The sequence below is a fragment of the Chanodichthys erythropterus genome, chromosome 13 (genome assembly GCF_024489055.1).
Source record: "Chanodichthys erythropterus isolate Z2021 chromosome 13, ASM2448905v1, whole genome shotgun sequence".
Lineage (NCBI taxonomy): Eukaryota > Metazoa > Chordata > Actinopteri > Cypriniformes > Xenocyprididae > Chanodichthys > Chanodichthys erythropterus.
The window spans coordinates 48,529,018-48,550,193 of record NC_090233.1 but is presented as its reverse complement, the minus strand read 5'-3'; the positions used below and the strand labels follow the sequence as shown (position 1 = coordinate 48,550,193).

At 37.5% G+C, this 21,176-nt stretch overlaps 1 protein-coding gene across 2 annotated transcripts in view; it reads left to right on the top strand.

The window, feature by feature from the left end:
• Positions 1 to 21,176, top strand: part of unc5ca (unc-5 netrin receptor Ca) — a 183,950-nt gene that overhangs the window by 88,092 nt on the left and 74,682 nt on the right. For both annotated transcript variants that reach the window (XM_067405889.1, XM_067405888.1), the window contains exon 4: positions 5,376 to 5,479. In XM_067405889.1, the coding sequence (XP_067261990.1) occupies positions 5,376 to 5,479 (104 nt within the window). The remainder of the gene's footprint in view (positions 1 to 5,375; positions 5,480 to 21,176) is intronic.

The following is a 21,176-nucleotide window of genomic DNA, read 5'->3' as shown; positions in this document are numbered from 1 at the left end:
ACCCTTCCCTACCTCCAAACTTGGGAATGGCAGAAAAAGTATGAGAAACACTGTTCTAGAGTGATTATAATGAGCTTATTTTAAATCAGTGCTATGGATAGCTTATATTAAAAACAGTAGATGTCAATAGAAAGTCCCCAGATATGTAGATATATTTACATAGAAGGTGTTTGTGTATGTGTTGACTCATTCAGTCATAGTGTGAGCAGAGAGGCATTGTGGGAACTCTCAGCTGGGTTATTTTATGGGTGATTGAGCAGGGCAGAAATTTCTCTTTTTCACACGCCAACACACACAAAGATACAAACACACTTGCACAAAAACACACTCCACAGACATACGGCCGCTATCACAGAGAGAGAACATGACAGGAAGATTGAACAAGATGATAGATTATCACACTGATTCACCACCGACCACAAATTTAGTGCCCAAATAAATTCATGCGAGTTTCTGACACACAAGCACTGTCCAGTGTGTGTGTGTGTGTCAGTGGAGTTGATGGGTTCATATGGATCACGAGTACACCTCTTTTCTGCAGTTTTTTTTTAGATTGTGATGGATGCTTGAATCTTCAGGTCGTTGTGAGCGTGGTCTGCGTTGGAAAGTTCATGATATTTTTGCATTATAGAGAGAATGTTATCCAAATGTTATATTTTAGTATTTTAAGACGTCACATTCACAGTTGTTGGAAAAATAAGGGTTTTTATACACAGAGACCGAGCATTATCAAAACTAGGAACAGGTGAGAAACTAATTAGTGTTCATAGATGAACTAGAACTCAAGTAAAACAGTGACAAAGACAAAACTAAACAAGACAAGAACATAAGACAATCATGGCTATAGTGATATATGTTATACTGGCTAAATATTGTATATTTCACATATTATTATTTTAGGGACTGTGTGATGTTGATGTTGGACTGATAGATGTTATATTTGGTTAGTTTAGTAATAGTGTGACTAAATATTTTATATAGTGTCAATGTGAATAGATTAGTTAAAGGTGCCATAGAATTTAAAATTGAATTTACCTCGGCATAGTTGAATAACAAGAGTTCAGTACATGGAAATTACATATAGTGAGTCTCAAACTCCATTGTTTCCTCCTCCTTATACAAATCTCATTTGTTTTAAAAGACCTCCGAAGAACAGGCGAATCTCAACATTACACCGACTGTTACGTAACTGTCGGGATCATTAATATGTACGCCCCCAATATTTGCATATGCCAGCTCATGTTCAAGGCATTACACAAGGGCAGCCAGTATTAACGTCTGGATCTGTGCACAGCTGAATCATCAGACTAGGTAAGCAAGCAAGAACAATAGCGAAAAATGGCAGATGGAGCAATAATAACTGACATGATCCATGATATCATGATATTTTTAGTGATATTTGTAAATTGTCTTTCTAAATGTTTCGTTAGCATGTTGCTAATGTACTGTTAAATGTGGTTAAAGTTACCATCGTTTCTTACTGTATTCACGGAGACAAGAGCCGTCGCTATTTTCATTATTAAACACTTGCAGTCTGTATAATTCATAAACACAACTTCATTCTTTATAGAATTTTATAGAGCACCATCAAACTCATTCAGAATAAAATGTAAACATCCAAATAAATACTATACTCACATGATCCGACGCATGCATGCAGCATGCATGACGAACATTTTGTAAAGATCCATTTGAGGGTTATATTAGCTGTGTGAACTTTGTTTATGCACTGTTTTATAGTCGAGAGCTCAGGGGGCAGGGAGCGCGAGGATTTAAAGGGGCCGCAGCCTGAATCGGCGCATATTTAATGATGCCCCAAAATAGGCAGTTAAAAAAAAATTTATAAAAAAAAATCAATGGGGTATTTTGAGCTGAAACTTCACATACACATTCAGGGGACACCTTAGACTTATATTACATCTTGTGAAAAAATGTTTGAATATTGTATATGTTACAGTGTGTATTATTAGTTTATAGAATATGTTTAATGATAAAAGTTATATATAATTATTTCAGTGACATTATATGATTTATTGTTAGTTAAGGGATAAATGAGTAGTGATAAATGATATATTTGATTAATGTAATGATTTCAAATGTTTCATATTTTATACATAGAAAAAAAAAGATTTGTTTGTTTTGATGAACGAGATTCAAAGGTCCGAGTCAGTAAAATGATCCGAACTTCCCATCACGGGCGTGGCTTCTGATGTCACACTTGGATGTGGGCGGAGTTGGACGTCCACCGCAGGCTGCAGCGATCCCTACTTGGTTGCGTCGCTTTACTGCTATTCATGAATCCTCTCCCATGGCCTCAAGGGATAGTAGATCTATAGTAGCCAGCCTGCGGTGGACGTCCAACTCCGCCCACATCCAAGTGTGACATCAGAAGCCACGCCCGTGATGGGAAGTTCGGATCATTTTACTGACTCGGACCTTTGAATCTCGTTCATCAAAACAAACAAATCTTTTTTTTTTCTAGTAATTTCGTTCATTTCAGCAGAATATAATTAAAATGTTACATGATAATAGCCAAATTCCCCAACACATCAAATTACACAACATTCACATTTAGAATAAGTAAAAAAAAATGCAATGCAAGGCCAAATAACGAGAAACAGAAACAATTAATTCATTGCTTTACTGGGTACTGGGTTCAGCTTTGCAGTCTGTTAGTTTACCCAAAGACTCATGACATGATATATCTATGAAGACTCCCCATCCCTGTCGCCCTGGAAACCCATATTTGTTGTATGTAGGTTTCTGATTGAAAGGGTTTTTAAGCATAATGGTAGGTTTTGAGTGTTTCAGGTAGGTTTTAGGTGTGTTTCAGGCATCAGGGTAGGTTTTGAGTGTTTCAGGTAGGTTTTAAGGTGGCTTTCAGTGCGATCTGTCAAAAGACAAATATAATAAGTAAATGATAAAGAATTGGGTGAAGGTTAAGTCTTCTTGATGTTCAGAGTTAATGAAGATAAGCGTGATTTTTCCCCCAAACCACTTCACCAGAAATCCAGCTAATTTCCAGCTAATGCAGCTAATTTCATTTGTTGACGGGTAGGTTTAGGGATCAGTGTTTAGTGTAGGCAATAGGCTATAATACTGTGATTGACATGACCAATAAAATCAGCTGCAGGGCAGCACAGGCGTGGCTTCTGACGTCACACTTGAATGTCCACCACAGGCTGCAGCGAGACGCTTCTCGACGCAACTGACTCTGGCAGGTCACGTGACAGTAACATGGCCGACCTGCTCCGACAGTATGTGATTTTAGACGCAGTGATGCACATGATTCAAAAAGGTTAAATGCTCCTGAAAAAAAGAGGACCATTGAATTTCATCTAGTGGAAATATTTGGTACTGCACGTAAACAAAATCTTACTGTAAGCTCATTTTTTGAGATGTCAACCTCAAATTTTGAACTTTTCTCACAGTTTTGCTGTAAACCATGTTTTGGAAAACATACATTTCATATAAAAATTTAAAATAGTATTTTTGTGCATTTTTCTTAGCAATAAATTTAAAATTCTATAACCTTAGTTCTCTTTTTTCTTATTTATTTTTTTTTCACTTCAGCAATAATCCGCCAAGTGTCGTCTTTAAAAATAAATCAAGTCTGTGCTCCAAAGCATTCAAGATTTATAACTGTTTAAGCTGGAAATTTCATTTTCAGGTCTATGCTCAGAAAGTGAATAAATGGATTATATCTACTGCTTAATATAATTTAGTACCACAAAATCCCCTAATAATAGAAAATATTGAATAAAAAACATCATCGGACTATTCATTTTATTGATCTGAAAAAAAAAAAAAAAGTAACACCAGAGGGTTAATTATTTTATATATTATTAGTTTAGGAACTGTGTATAGTCATAGATGTTATATTTGATTAGTTAATGACCTTACATATTGCTTATGTTCTATACAGTATTATTAGTTTAAGGATTATGTTTAGTGATGGATGTTATATATTTATTTAATTCAGTGACTTAATACAGTATATTATTTATTGTTAGTTTAGGGACAGTGTAAAGTGATAGATGTAATATTTGATTACTGTAGTGATTTTAAATTCCGCTGGACATTATATGTGATTAGTTGAGGGACTGTGGTCAGTGGCAGCTTGTGTTTGTTGCTGAAGTCGAGACATTATAATTATGAATGAAATAGGAGTGCTGTTATACAGGTGTGTGTGTGTGTGTGTGTGTGTGTGTGTATGTGTGTGTGTGTGTGTGTGTGTGTGTGTGGCTTCGGCTCTTTTCAGGATATTAATGCTGTTTAAGATTTGTTGCTGTAGCAATGTAGAGCACTAAAACTATGAGTTGAATGCATTACCGTACCCGCACACACTCACACGGACACGCGCCCTCTCAGACGTGATTTATTTGCCCATTACCTCGATCAGTAATGTGAAGGAAAACAGACATGCACAGTTTGTGTGTGTGTGTGTGTGTCTGAATGAGCACAGTAGTAAAAAAGCTAGACAGGCTGAAGATATTTTTCTTATGTGGCTGTGTGAGTTTTATGTCCAGTTGAATGGAGAAATCACAGTGGAGACAATTGAAAGTTCAGGGTGAGCAGCAGCTCTGGGTGAAATAGCTAAAATTATATTTCTTTATATCAATATTTTTACAGTGTTTTGACAGTGAAATAGCTCAAAGGAACCATCATTTCAACTGCAGGTACATTGTTGCGAAGTAGATTCATAATGTTTTATGCAAAATGTGCAATAAAATGTAGTTAGAAGTGGTCAAGATAACAAATGGTCATGTTCTCAATCATTTTTATTATATACATTTTATACATCATAAACACAGTAACGTTACAGAGCAACAGAAAGTAAGGCGTTTCTCACACATCTCTGCATTTACAATTCACAGGTTCACACATGAGGTGTTAGAGGGATACGAGGAAGACTAGATGAGTTTGGCCTTCTGTCTGCGAGATCTCAAGTGTTAAACACCCACTCACTCACACACACACACACAACACATGTGAGCGTGGAAAGACATAGAAACCAACAGGGAAAATAGATATTCACACTCACACGTGAACATTATGAGAATACAGCGAACGAGTAGCACAGATCATGCTTTGACCTGAGAATATGTCAGACGGCAGTGTCATTTACACATCTTGTGAGCTGTACTCTTCACCTATGTGATGAAACCAATCACACTACAGAGACAGCATCACAGTGAGATGAAATTCAGTGTTAATAAATTCTGCACTTGTTTGTTTTTAGCATCTGTTTTCTTGTTTGTTTTTCATTTAAACCTGGAAATAAGCTGGAAGTTTTAGAGGAAAAAAGACAGAATTTCCAGGTGACTAATGAAATGTGAGTAAGTGAGTCTCCTCTCTGTCTCCGTTCTTCTCAGTCTTGAGGAAGACGTTTGAACAGGAGCCCTTGGGGAAGGAAGTGTCACTCGAACAGGAAGTGCTGCTGCAGTGCCGCCCACCCGAGGGCATACCGCCTGCTGAGGTACGTACTCACACACACACACACACACCTCACGTGTCAATACTGTACAGATCATCTTTGCCTATAGGGATAAATGTCTAGTTCTATCCTGTGTCGCCAGCTGTCAAACTTTTTTTTAATAATTAAATAGAAATTTATGCAAAATTATAAAATTAGTACATAAATTGGTAACACTTTACAATAAGTCCCCATTTGTTAATATTAGATTATGCATTATCTAACAGTGAGCAATATATATCCTTGTTACTGTTAATAAAAATATAATTGTCCATTGCTTGTTCATGTTAGTTCACAGTGCATTAACTAATGTTAACAGATACAACTTTTGGTTTTAGTAGTAAATATTGAAATTAACATTAAGATTAATAAATGATTCATTGCTAGGTAATGTTAACTAGTATGTAATTAACTAATGTTAAGAAATTAAGTCTTGTTGTAAAGTGTTACGTATTGATTTAATTAGTACATGATTTGATTATAAAATTAGTATTTAAAATGATTAATTAATTTCTAATCTTCCTAATCTTTGACTAATTGTTCCTCTTTTGTAAGTCACTTTGGATAAAAGCATCTTTTAAATGCAAAAATGTAAATATAAAACATACTAAAGAGGACCTATTATGCCATTTTAAATGTTCAACTTTCTTTAGTATGTAATGTTGCTGTTTGACCCTGGGTTTTATTCTCTGTTATTCCCTTCATTTCACAAAGTAAAGCTTTTTAGGTTTTATAATATGAAACAGACAAAATATCTTGGATACTTTGTGGTTGTCAAACTTTGTGATGCATGTGTATGAGTCACCTGTGTGAACTTGAGGAGAACTGACTTCATACATCCATGAAAAATGACCTTGGTGATTAAATATGATTGAAAAAGCATGAAGTTAGTTCTGAGAAAAGTGTGTGAACATCATTTGACTGCAGATTCCACTTATAATGTGGTAACATTTTTGTGTGACTTAAGTGTCCGAATGGGCACGGGTAGACCATGTTTATATCTTTTTGGAGTGAACTGCAAGGTCTCATGAACTGTGTAAAAATTGAGAAGAAGTGTGAAAGTATAAATGGAGGACAGAATAACACACTTATATGACTGATGGATTTACCGCCTTAACATACTGCGATGCGTGTATGCATTAATATATAATAGTTATCAAAAGTTTTAACACATTGCATAATCTTAAAAACTTTTGGATATAAAGTTTAATAAAATATAATACATTTTGTTATAAGTTTTATCAGGTAAAATATAATATAAATTCTTAATTTTGTTAATAAACATTAGTGCCTAATATAAATATATAACTTTATAATTTTAATTTATTGTATCATTTTTAATTATTTTAATATTTTTATTATAATTGTATTTAATAAAGTTATAATATTTGTATGTATTGAATTTATAATTTTTAAATGTGATATTTTTTTTCAGTTTAATAAAAAATTAAAAGTGTGAGTTAAACCAGATAGTATTGGAAAATTAGTTTATTTAATAAAATTATTACTTATATCATTTTTTAATTTTTTAAATATTTTAACATTTTTTTAATAATATATTTAATAATATAATAAATAATAATATATTTAATAAAATATATATATATATATATATATATATTTTTTTATTACCTGTTACCTATACCTAAATTTTTTTTTGGTTTGACTATATTAAAATATATATATATATATATATATATATATATATATATATATATATATATATTGGATGAAAGGGATGTATGGTTGGATGTATGGGAATGATGTCTCATATATATATATATATATATATATATATATATATATATATATATATATATATATATATATATATATATATATATATATATATATATATATATATATATATGAGACATCATTCCCATACATCCAACTGTGCTATTTCATTAGTCTACAAAGTAGAAAGTGTGTCCAAACTGTAGACATTACTATATGCTGTAGTTATGTGTATTTGTGTGCATGTTGAGTTTGTCTGTCATCATATGTGTGTTTGGAGCCATCAGAGATCTTTCTGCTCCTGACTTTGACCCAGAGGTTGAGGTTTCCCAGAAGACCCGTAAACGACAGCTGCGGCTCCCAGAGGGCGCTTCACACACACTTGCGCGCATACATACAGCAAAAACACACACATTCGGACCGAGTAAGTTGAGATGTGAAGAAGAGCCATGTGAATTCCACCGAGTGCTGCTATATCTCTCTGTTCCGCTCGCTGACTCCGTCTAGACTAAAAACCCTCGCAACGTCCCTGGATGTTCCCGGAGGGTGCTGGGATCCACCACCCGGTCAGGATCTACATTTTCATGTAGATATCATTTGCTTTTTCTGAACAATGCGAGTGGCTGACCTCTCTGTTGACCAGGCGTAACTTTCTGAACACCCACAGTGTGAGCCACAGCCATTGGGGAGCCAGAACCATTTAAAATAACAGTGCGGTTGAGCAGAAAGCGAGACACGGCCAATCACAGAGCCCTCGTTAAAAATCACACTGTTTCCATGGCTATAGAAAATATACATACCAGTTAACCTGGACAAACCGGCAGGCCATAGTTACAGACAGAGACCTCCACTTTATAGAGTCACAATTATATTCTTGCCCTCTGACACACACACACACACACACACACACACATGTATAAAGCGTAATACAGTGGCTGGAGTTTATATACTGAGAGAGCTGTATTTGTACGATGAATGGTGTGCTATTCATAACATCCGTAAAATCTGCAGAAACCATCAGAACGCAGTGGGAAACGCATATGCAGATACACTTGAAACACTCTAGAGATGCACATAAAAACACACACACACTATTGAGACTCAAACTGTATTTCATACTAATGTTGTTGAAGCTGCTGTGTAACTGTGGCTTTCTAAGCTACGCTCATAATTTAAAGTAATAATAAAGTCATTTAAACTGCAGTGGCAGTAATTACTAGAAAATCACAGATACTAAACTTAGTCTTATTTGAGTTAGGGATCTAACTCAATATATCATATAATTTATATACATATTATGCAACTTAATATATGCATACAGTTTAAATGTTTGGAAATTGTGTATATATATATATATATATATATATATATATATATATATAATATATATATTAGTTTTAAGATTAATACCAACCAGTTTGCATGCCACTACAGGTTATATAAATTTAAAAATGTAATTTACATACATTTGGTTTTCAAGCTTTTTTTTCTGCTTATCTAAAATGCTCTATGAATTTTCTTACTTGCGAAAACCGGTGTTTGTTTTTCACACTTTTTATGAAGTGAATATTTCTCAGGGTAAATGTATATTTGAAAGTCAATTTCAGTGTTCTTCCTAAAGTCATTTCCACTTTTATTACCGAGAATAAAATGATACAGCTCATTGAACACAAGCTTTCTTTATAGCATGCCATAGCGGGGCATGTTGTCACACTATGTGGCGTTTTTTTTGTTTGTTTGTTTGTTTTCAATGAAAACCTGCCGTAAAACAGACTAATACTGTTTAAGCACAATAAAAAATATGAAATTAAAAACTATATAAAACATTAAAACATACTAAAACATTAGACCATTGTTTGTAAACATAAATTGCATGTATAAAACACATGTGACAACTTGCCCCAATGATACGGTGACAACATTAGTTTGGACTACAAAATTCACAAAAAGTAATTATTTAATTATAATTCATAATATAGATTGTTTAGATAAATTATAGTCTGTTTAGATAATAAATCTATATTTTAAGGCTGTTTTGATGTTTTAAAGTAACACATGTTTGTGTAATTGGACAGTTGACTGGTAACAACTTCTCCATGTGACAACTAGCCCCGGTCTCCACTTACCTAACTTACTGTGTCGGGGTTAAAATAATATACTGTTTTAGGGTTAGGTTTTTGGTTGGTAATTACTTTTCCAGTGTCTATGGTGGTTAGGACTGCATGCTTTACACTGCTGCTTGATGGGGAAAAATAGCTTGTTAGCAGAAAAGCTGCACTATTTGAAAACAGCTAAGCTGCTGTCACTCTACTGACAAATGTAGTTAAGTTAGCAGCCTTGTATGTTTTAGCTTCTCCTCAGCGCTGTTTCACACAAACGTTCAACAGAAAGCTGCAAAACAGCTTCCAGCAGCATGTTTGATGCTTCTGCAGCCTCACAGTTAAAGGAATTAATATCTCCTTCATTAGCTCAGAGCAGAAGCACTTTACTGTGTTTTATGCTAATGAAGATGGAGATTGTTTACGGTAACAGACTTTTATGGGACGCCATTAATTAAATGTGCCGATGTTCTGTATGTTCATAATGTGTCAGCGTGTGTGTAAATTTCGAAAATGCATCTAGAGATGGAGTGAGTTATTGTGTCCGAGTCAAGTTAATGCAGTGTACATGCTGACACACACATTTTGACTTGTATGCGTGCACACGCCAGGTCAAAGTCATAAATTTATATCTGTATCTATGTGTCTGTTGACCAGTATCATTTAAATATGGCTTGAACCTGTTGTAATTTTTAAAAACAGTTGTGCTGCTTAAAATATTTTTCTTGTGGAACCAAATTTCATATACAGTGGGCACGGAAAGTATTCAGACCCACTTAAATTTTTCACTCTTTGTTATATTGCAGCCATTTGCTAAAATCACAGAATTGTTGACATTTTTGCAGATTTATTAAAAAAAGAAAAACTGAAATATCACATGGTTCTTAGTATTCAGACCCTTTGCTGTGACACTCATATATTTAACTCAGGTGCTGTCCATTTCTTCTGATCATCCTTGAGATGGTTCTACACCTTCATTTGAGTCCAGCTGTGTTTGATTATACTGATTGGACTTGATTAGGAAAGCCACACACCTGTCTATATAAGACCTTACAGCTCACAGTGCATGTCAGAGCAAATGAGAATCATGAGGTCAAAGGAACTGCCTGAAGAGCTCAGAGACAGAATTGTGGCAAGGCACAGATCTGGCCAAGGTTACAAAAAAAAAAAAAAATCTGCTGCACTTAAGGTTCCTAAGAGCACAGTGACCTCCATAATCCTTAAATGGAAGACGTTTGGGGCGACCAGAACCCTTCCTAGAGCTGGCCGTCCGGCCAAACTGAGCTATCGGGGGAGAAGAGCCTTGGTGAGAGAGGTAAAGAAGAACCCAAAGATTACTGTGGCTGAGCTCCAGAGATGCAGTCGGGAGATGGGAGAAAGTTATAGAAAGTCAACCATCACTGCAGCCCTCCACCAGTCGGGGCTTTATGGCAGAGTGGCCCGACGGAAGCCTCTCCTCAGTGCAAGACAGATGAAAGCCTGCATGGAGTTTGCTAAAAAACACCTGAAGGACTCCAAGATGGTGAGAAATAAGATTCTCTGGTCTGATGAGACCAAGATAGAACTTTTTGGCCTTAATTCTAAGCGGTATGTGTGGAGAAAACCAGGCACTGCTCATCAGCTGTCCAATACTGGTCCAAGACTGGTTGCAATTGAGGGAAAGATAAATGCGGCCAAGTACAGGGATATCCTGGACGAAAACCTTCTCCAGACTGCTCAGGACCTCAGACTGGGCCGAAGGTTTACCTTCCAACAAGACAATGACAGTGGCTTCACAACAACTTTGTGACTGTTCTTGAAAGGCCCAGCCAGAGCCCTGACTTAAACCCAATTGAGCATCTCTGGAGAGACCTAAAAATGGCTGTCCACCAACGTTTACCATCTAACCTGACAGAACTGGAGAGGATCTGCAAGGAGGAATGGCAGAGGATCCCCAAATCCAGGTGTGAAAAACTTGTTGCATCTTTCCCAAAAAGACTCATGGCTGTATTAGATCAAAAGGGTGCTTCTACTAAATACTGAGCAAAGGGTCTGAATACTTAGGACCATGTGATATTTCAGTTTTTCTTTTTTAATAAATCTGCAAAAATGTCAACAATTCTGTGTTTTTCTGTCAATATGGGGTGCTGTGTGTACATTAATGAGGAAAATAAATGAACTTAACTTTTAGCAAATGGCTGCAATATAACAAAGAGTGAAAAATTTAAGGGGGTCTGAATACTTTGCGTACAAACTGTATATAATATTTTATTATAAAAGTAATGCATTACAGTATTGTGTTACTTCCTAAAAAGTAAATAATTGCGTTACTCAGTTACTTTTAAGGAAAGTAATGCTTTATGTTACTTTTGTCTTACTTTCTCTCTCCTGGACTGGGCTTGCTTGTTTGTTAACAAAAAATAAATAAATTTGGTAACTGTAAAACTGTAGCAGCCTTTGCTATGTTTCACCCGTTCACTTGAAACGGGCCTCACAATAGAAGGGGTCTCCATTTGTGCTTGAAAAAGAGCCCTGCCCCTCGACATCATGCCACATACACACCAGGAGGCTTAGAGAAAAAATGCCACCAAAATTAATACAAATGCCCCCAAAATTCAAAATATGGGGCCAAAAAATTCCCTATATGAGTGCTTGCTTTTAATATTTATATAGGATGTAGTGTCACAGATCCCTTGTTCCCTGGACTTCAATTCCCATGATCCTCCTGTTCTCCACACCTGCACTCACTTCCCTCGTCTTCTCCTCCTCATCACGGATTGCCTTCACCTGTTCCTGATCGTCAGCACACCCTTTATAATGGACTCACTCCCTTCACTCCCTGTCCGTTCTCTGTTGTGTTAAATGTATGTTTTGGTGTTCCTTTCCTGAGTTTATTAAAGTACTACTATTGTATGTGGAAATCCATATCTGCCTCATCTCTGCACCAGCATACCTGTAACATGTAGCTATAGTCAAGTAATACCACATGAGCAAGTGTGCCGTTTTCACGAATATCAGCATGATTGTAAATGTGATATCAGTTGTAGGAACTAGCCATTAGGATAGTTCCCTAAGAACTCATTTCTTCACCGGGCCACGTTCCTGGTTGCATTTGCACCGGAATAGGAACTCTGAAGTGGCCGACAGCGCCGTCTTTAAGCATGCTTGAGCGCCACCAAGTCGTGTTTTACTGTAACTTCAGCAGCTCCAGGCACATGAACAAAAGCGCCACTCTCATTGGTCGGACAGTTTTAAACGTGGCTCGTCAAACCAAAAAAAAACGAGGCTTTTTTTTTAAAATGACGTTTTTACGCCTCGCGTTTTTCGCTTAGCTGTGCACACTCACATATGTGCCCTTTGTTTAGTCAGGAGGCATTAAACGTCGGCAATAATCGCGTGCGATATTCGTCCTGGTGTGTACAGGCCTTTACATTGAACCTAATAAAAAATGTTCATGAACTTCAGCATTGCGTGATACTATTTCAAAGTGATTTCCATCATTTTGACAGATAATAAATTGTATTTACCTGTGAAAACAAAACTGCAAAGAGACGTGAGACTTTGAGGAGAAAAACTAGAGATTCTTTTTGCATTCCAGTGAATTATTAATGGAATATATTGTAAATTATATCTGGAGAACAGACCACAAATGTGCAGTATATGTTGCCTTTTTTCATACTATTACAGCGGAATGCAAAAGTACCATCAACTAAACAATAAACCAATGATTTAGACAACTTTATGCTTTTTATATGGAAGAAATAATGTAAACTCTAAAACATTAATTGTACCAATAACCAATCATGACAGAGCAAAAATGTTTTGTTTGTTTTTCTGTTTTTGTTTTATACAAACTGGGTTCTTTACTGAACCTAAAGTGCCTCAAAGTACCATTAAAGAAGCTTTGTTTTAAAGAGCAAAGTTACAAAGGTAACGCTGAGTGTGTGTGTGTGTGTGTGTGTGTGTGTGAGCGAGAGAGAGAGAGGGAGATGTGTTTAAGCTCTCAAGCAAGGACAGAGGTCAGGAGGAAGTGTTTTCCTGAGTGTTTCAGTATTTATGTGTGTGAGTGCTGAAGTTCTTTAACATGTGGTGGCCGTGGGGAAGTGTGTGTTCATTATGCAGGACTCAAGGGACCAATCGCACACGCTAAACACACCTGATCTCCATGATGACCCGTAACCGCAAATCTGGCCCTGCTGTCTGCAGCTGTCATTTATCTCAACACGCTTTGCTCTCCTGCTCTCTCGTGCTCTCTCATTTTTTCACTCTCCCTTTATGTTTTTTTTATCTCTTTGTCCATTCATAAACCCAACCATACCATTTGATCAGGCTATTTGAGTACATTTCACAATTAGTATTACATGCAATTATATTATATTGCAATTTTTCATGAACACTATTTCTCTGACGCTTAAAATATCAATGTGCTTCTGTACCTTTAAGAGTTTCATATGTCGACGACTTCTTTGCATGTGAAATGAATGACAGGCTGCAATATAGTTTGCACAGCCATTATATTGTGACAGATTCATAAAACAATCCACAGCATTTTAGCTTCAATATGTTCTTTCTGAAATTTTTTGTTCTGAAAGTATGTGATCGTATACAGCAAACACTTTCATTTCAAGCGATCAAGGAAAAATAATATGAGGCCTTTAAGGGATTCTTCCTCCAAAACAATATATTTATTCATGTATATTTCCAGTCATTTGCTGTAACAGTCGCTTTCTTAAAGCGAGTGCCTGTAGACAATTAATGTAACAAATAAGAGTGGTGATATGAAGGGTTACATACACACATAGCTGCAGTAATACTGTGTGTGTGTGTAAACCATATGTTGTGAGGACCTAATGTATTGAGGACATTTTTTGGTCCCCATGAGCAAAACAGCTAATAAATCATACAAAATGATGTTTTTTGAATGTGTAAAAATGCAGAAAGTTTTCTGTGATGGGTATTTTTAGGGGTAAGGTTAGTGTAGGCGGACAGAATATACAGTTTGTACAGTATAAAAACCTTTACGCCTATGGTGAGTCCCCATAAACCACATGTACAAGTATATGTGTGTGTGTATGTGTGTGTGTCTCAGTGGAGTTTGTGATCTCTGGAGGTTCTCGGTGCATCTGTGTTGTGATTAATGACCGTCTCTCCCCTCAGAGAGCAAGACACAGCACAATAACAGCTCAATACATCTCTCATCTCATTTCTCCTCTGTTTTCTTCTCATCTTAGTTTTTCTCTGATCTCTTATTGCTCAAGACTTGCTCTTTCATAGCTCAGTGGAGATCTAATGGCGTTTTTAGTTATATTTAAATTTAGGTATCATCTTTGCCTCAGATATTTCTTGTGAAATTCATTAAGAGAAGTAAAGATAGAAATAAATAACACTGTTTGCTCAATTTAACCTCTATTTAAACTGCTGTTTGAGAAATAATAGAGATATGACAGACACATTATTTGTGATTTCCCATGAAACTTGCTGCTCAAAAGCAGATGTACTTTCGTTGCTCAGAAATCGACTAATGAAGTTCTTAGTTACATTTAAATCATCTCACGTGGTTCCCAACCCTGGTCCTGGAGGACCCCCAACATTTTGGATGTCTCTCTTATCTGACACAACAATCTGAGGTCTTGGAGTCTGTACTAACGAGCTGATGAGTTGAATGTGTTTGATTAGCGAGACACCTAAGGCCTATTTACACCTGGTCACTTTATGCATTTACTGTGATTGGATAGCTTTCCAATCCTGAAAAGACCAGGTTTCAGTGTTCTCCGAAACGCTTTCGAGACAGATTTAAATCTGATTACCACTTCAGGAGGTTGTCTGAGACGCATTCCAGATGAAACTGGACAAGTGCAAATGCATCTGGTTGTTGAAACCACATATGTAAATTTTACTCCTGCTAAAATGTAAAAAACAAATAAAGGTGTGAGATGTGTGTTATAGGCTATACGACATGTTAATTTATGAGACTAAATGATTTTACAGTACTGATGCCACTCTTTCTCTTATTGTGGTGTCTGATCTTAAAAATTAGCTGATGATATACAGCAAATATCTGTTTATTTCGTTGACGTGAACTCAACATTAAATTAGCATATAATGTAGGAATTAATGATCAGATATATCTGTTTTGCAGAGACATAGGGCCCTATTTTAACGATCTAAACGCAAAGTGTAAAGCGCACTGTGCAGGTGCACTCAGGGCGTGTCCATACCACTTTTGCTATTTTAATGACGGAAAAACGGTCCGTGCGCCGGGGCGCATATTTGAAATGGGTTGTCCCTATTCTCTTAATGAGTAATGGGCGTGTAATGAGTGTCATCTCCCATTCCCTTTAAGAGCGAGATGCGCTCGCGCCATGGCGGATTGCTAATTACATGGCGGAATTTGTTGGCGATGAGTCAGTTAATATATATGTGTGTGTATTGGCGTGATTGTTCAATTAATTAGCCAATTTCGTTGATCATTATTAGTAGTAATAGGCTGAATTGAAAATAGGTATCCTAATTCTAATACACGCAATGACTATTCATCATTACATTTTTATATTTATGTAGCTTACACAATAATATTCTTTTACACTGTAATCCTTTTGTTTTTAATATTTGGCATGTTTGTGTGATGCGCATCCCTGCGTGTAATAAGCAAAGTCAACGCGCACTGTGGACGCGCCCAGAGGCGCAGTTTCTACCAACGCGCTCTAACAAAAAAATATTGCGCCATTGACTTTAGACTTTAGACCAGGTTTGAGTTGGTCTATTATAGGGCGTATTATAGGGCCCAGAAAGTGTAAATGGAACTGTTTTAACAAATAAGACAGTAAAAACGCATAAAGTAAGCATAAAATACTCCAGGACCAGGGTTGGGAACCGATGGATGGATGGATGGATGGATGGATGGATGGATGGATGGATGGATGGATGGATGGATGGATGGATGGATGGATGGATTGGATTGGATGGATGGATGGATGGATGGATGGATGGATGGATGGATGGATGGATGGATGGTTGGATGATTGGATGGATTGGATGGATGGATTAGATGGATTGGATGGATGGATGGATGGATGGATGGATGGATGGATGGATGGATGGATGGATGGATGGATGGATGGAAGATGGATTAATGGATGGATGGATGGATGGATGGATTGGTTGGATGGATGGATTGGTTGGATGGATGGATTGGTTGGATGGATGGAAGGAAGATGGATGGTTGGTTGGTTGGTTGGATGGATGGATGGATGGATGGATGGATGGATGGATGGATGGTTGGATGGATTGGATGGATGGATGGATGGATGGATGGATTGGATGGATGGATGGATGGATGGATGGATGGATGGATGGATGGATGGATGGATGGATGGATGGATGGTTGGATGGATGGATGGATGGATGGTTGGATGGATGGATGGATGGATGGATGGATGGATGGATGGATGGATGGATGGTTGGATGGTTTGATGGATTGGATGGATGGATGGATGGATGGATGGTTGGATGGATGGATGGTTGGTTGGATGGATGGATGGATGGATGGATGGATGGATGGATGGATGGATGGATGGATGGATGGTTGGTTGGTTGGTTGGATGGATTGGATGGATGGATGGATGGATGGATGGATTGGATGGATGGATGGATGGATGGATGGATATATGTTATTGTATTTCTACAGTGTTTGAGTCCAGCCTTACATCTCTGTGATATTGTAGTCTCTACATACTCCGAAGTCCAAAGTTGCCCCCTATACCCTTAAATAGGGCACTATCTGAGGGGACAGCCATTTGTAGTAGTGTTCGAAACCATAGTGGACGTTATCGATATAATACACCGTAATAACAAGTGTACAACTGATGTACACTCAACAGCTAGAGAATACCCATAATGCACTGTGAGGATCGTGCTGAATACGTTTCTGCGTCTGACCAGAAGATGGCGCTTCAAATGATTATTAAATGGCAAGCAAAAACTATTCAAAAGCGGCAGCCCGTCCAGTGCACTCAGTGTCTGAATTCGCTCACTCGTTTTCATTCACTCCTTCAAGTGGACTATATTAGTGGAGTAATGTGGGAAAAAGTTAATGAGGGGATAGGGGGCGATTTCAAACACAGCCTCAGGTATCTTCTTCACTATGTGTGTGGGATTTTTTTCACCTGTTTTATCATCCAGCAGGTGAAAATCGTGCATCTAATCACTTAGTAAATAGTAACAGCACTTCTCTTCTCAACTTCACATGGCTGGAGGAATCACTCACATCTGGAGCTCAAAATAATAGTGACGAACACTAGTGATTAATAGTTGGTTTAATAATACACTTCTCGCATGAGACAACATACAGTGTCCAGCATGTAGTTTGCATGTGTGAGTACGTGTGTGTAAGGTATATATAGCTTTGGGCCTCAGTGACATGCTCCGATGGCCCAGTTCTGTCTGTTCAATGGCCCCCAACCCTCCCTGAATCTGTGTATGTGTGTGTGAGAAAGATAAATTTCCCGTCCGCTCAACTACACAGAGAAATTTTTCCGCTCCTGCGTCTTTATTTAAGTCGCCGGCAGAACTTTAATGCCAACACAAAAAGAAACAGACTGAACGACTTTATCTGCTGAAATATTCACGCAGCCATTTGCTCTTCAGAAACTCGCTCAGATCTCCACACACCTCTCTGACCTGAGCAGAGACGGCATACAGGGATCAGAACATAAGGAGCTTTGCCACAAAAAAAAAAAGAGATTTGAAGGCTGCGTTCTCATACTGCACAGTATACACTGAAAAGTATCGTTTTTTATAATGTAACAATATACATTTCAAACTGTCATGTGCTGCATTGTTGTCATATGACTTCACTACAGGCGTCCATAATAACAGCATTGACCTGTGCTCCATATCCTCTGCAGCTGGAGTGTTATTAGTTGTTGAAATACAGTCTGGATTTTGACTTCTGCAGGATGGACGCTGCTGTTTACAGAGTTGATCTGTAGCTGCATTTACTCTATAGAGAGATAGACAGGACAGAGAGAGACAGGTCTACGGAGAACAAAGATAATGCAGATAATATACACTATGGTTCAAAAGTTTGAAGTCAATAAGAAACATCAAAACATTTTCATATCAGAAATTCGATCCAATTTCAATTTGATATGGGAAAACGTGTGAGATTTTTTTTTCTGGTTTATTCATCACACTAGAAACAGAGGGTTAAGTTAAGATACAGTGTGTATGTGTGTGTAGGCCTGTCAACTGGTAGTTTCACACTCCTTAACAACAGCAATTTTGCCAATTATGTTAATGAGACTGCTAATGCCAGGCAGTCAGTAACATGGGCTGTGTGTGTGTGTGTGTGTGTGTGTGTGTGTGTGTGTGTGTGTGTGTGTGTGTGTGTGTGTGTGTGTGTGTGTGTGTGTGTGTATGTGTGTGCATGTTTTTGTGACATATCAGGACACAAATTTGTATAATGACATGGGTATGACATAGGTATTACAAGGAGATGGTTACTTATGAGGACATTACCCCATGTCCCCATTCAAAAATCTAATAAATCATACAGAATGAGTTGTTTTTTTTTTAAGAAAGTAAAAATGTGCACAGTTTCCTGTGATTGGTAGGTTTAGGTGTAGGGGTAGTGTAGGGCGATAGAAAATACGGTTTGTACAGTATAAAAACCATTACACCTACGGAATGTGTGTTCACCTGCCACTTTATTAGGCACACCTTGCTAGTACTGGGTTGGACCCCTTTTTCCTTCAGAACTGCCTTTTTTCTTCTTTGCGTTGATTCAACAAGGATCTGGAAACATTCCTGGTTGCACATCCATGATGTGAGTCTCCCGTTTCTCCACATCCCAAAGCTGCTCTATTGGATTGAGATCTGGTGACTGTGGAGGACATTTTAGTCTAGTGAACTCACTGTCATGTTCAAGAAACCAGTCTGAGATGATTTGAGCTTTGTAGTGCGTTATCCTGCTGGAAGTATCCATCAGAAGATGGTCCACTGTGGTCATAAAGGTCAGCAACAATACTCAGATAGACTGTGGTGTTTAAATGAGACTCAGTTGGTACTAAAAGGTCCAAAGTGTGCCAAGAAAATCCCCTTCACACCATTACACCACCAGCAGCCTGATACAAGACAGGATGGATCCATGCTTTCATGTTGTTTACACCAAATTCTGACCCTAACATCTGAATGTAGCATCAGAAATCGAGACTTCAGACCAGGCAGCATTTTTCCAATCTTCTATTGTACCGTTTTGGTGATTCATGTGAATTATATCCTCAGTTTGCTTTTCTCAGCTGTCAGGAGTGCCACAGGTGTGTCTTCTGCTGCTGTAGATCATCTGCTTCAAGGTTGGACGTATTGTGTGTTCAGAGATGCTCTTCTCAGTTGTAATGAGTGCCTTTCTGTCAGCTCGAACCAGTCTATTCTCCTCTGACCTTTGGCTTCAACAAGTCATTTTCACCCACAGAACTGCCTCTCACTGGATTTTTCTCTTTTTCTGACAATTCTCTGTAAACCCTAGAGATGGCTGTATGTGAAAATCCCAGTAGATCAGCAGTTTCTGAAATCTCAGACCAGCCTGTTTGGCATCAACTTCAATCACATTCAAAGTCACTTAAATCAGCTTCTTCCCCATTATGATCCTCATGTTGATCTTCAGCAGATCATCTTGACTACATGCCTAAATGCACTGAATTACTGCTATGTGATTGACTGGTTAGATATTTGCATTAACAAGCAGTTAGTGGCCAGTGAGTAGGCCTATATACAAAATTCTGTTAATATCTTGGCCTGACATGAACCCAATCCAACATTTGTGGTTCGACTTGGAAAAGCGGGTTTGCGCTACATCACCACCACTCTGCAATGTATGGGAACTGGAGGACCTGGTGTTGACATTATGGTACTAGATACCCCAGGAGACCTATCGCCACCTCATCGAATCAATGCCTCGCCGTGTGGCTCCTGTTTTGTGGGCTAAAGAGGTCCTACAGCTTATTAGATAGGTGGTCATAATGTAATGGGTCATCGGTGTGTATATGTATATATGCATTTTTATTGGTTTGTATTTTATATATCTAGCATCTTCATGTGGTTTTTCAAAGGTTCTGGTCAAAGCTGGTACTAGCTAAGGTAGATGGCTAGTTGGCTTGTCTACTAGTTAGATGAGTTAAAGTTAACCATAACATTATATTCCAAAACTACTACTGGATTTAAATCATTTCCCTTTCTTATAATAGCAGGCTTCCTTTCCCAGTGATATTTTAATGAATGTTTTGTTTCTCAAAGAAGATCATGAAAAGAGTTCATCCAGCTGAGAGAATTCCAGGAAGAATCTCCCTGTCTGTTCTCTGTGAAAATAGAAAATTCTCTTCACAGCGTTCCTTAAAATATCTGTGTCACACACACATGCACCTCGGCCCACAGACGACACTGCTGGAGGAGGCTGTCATCCACGGCGTCTGATCATAAAAAGATGAAAGAGACATAAACTGATTCTACATCTTTCTCTCTATCTTTCTGATACAAAAGAAATCAGCTTAACGTGGCCCGGCATGATTGTTTGAAACACATTATTTCAAGATGAACCAATATGATTTATCATGAAGCATTCAGATTAGATAGCAGATCAAACTAAGAACGGCATAAAGGTTCACAAATAAAAGTTACATTTTCTCTAAAATGAAAATTCTGTTGTTTATTCGCCCTCATGTCGTTCCAAACTTGTATTACTTTTTTTTTCTCCTTGAAACACAAGGTTGTGTGTGTGTTTCATCACGTTTGAACTCAAGGTGAGAGTAAATTCCAGGGATCTGTAATAACAGCATTGACCTGTGCTTCTACAGCTGGAGTGAAATTCAGTGTAAGACAGGACAGAGAGT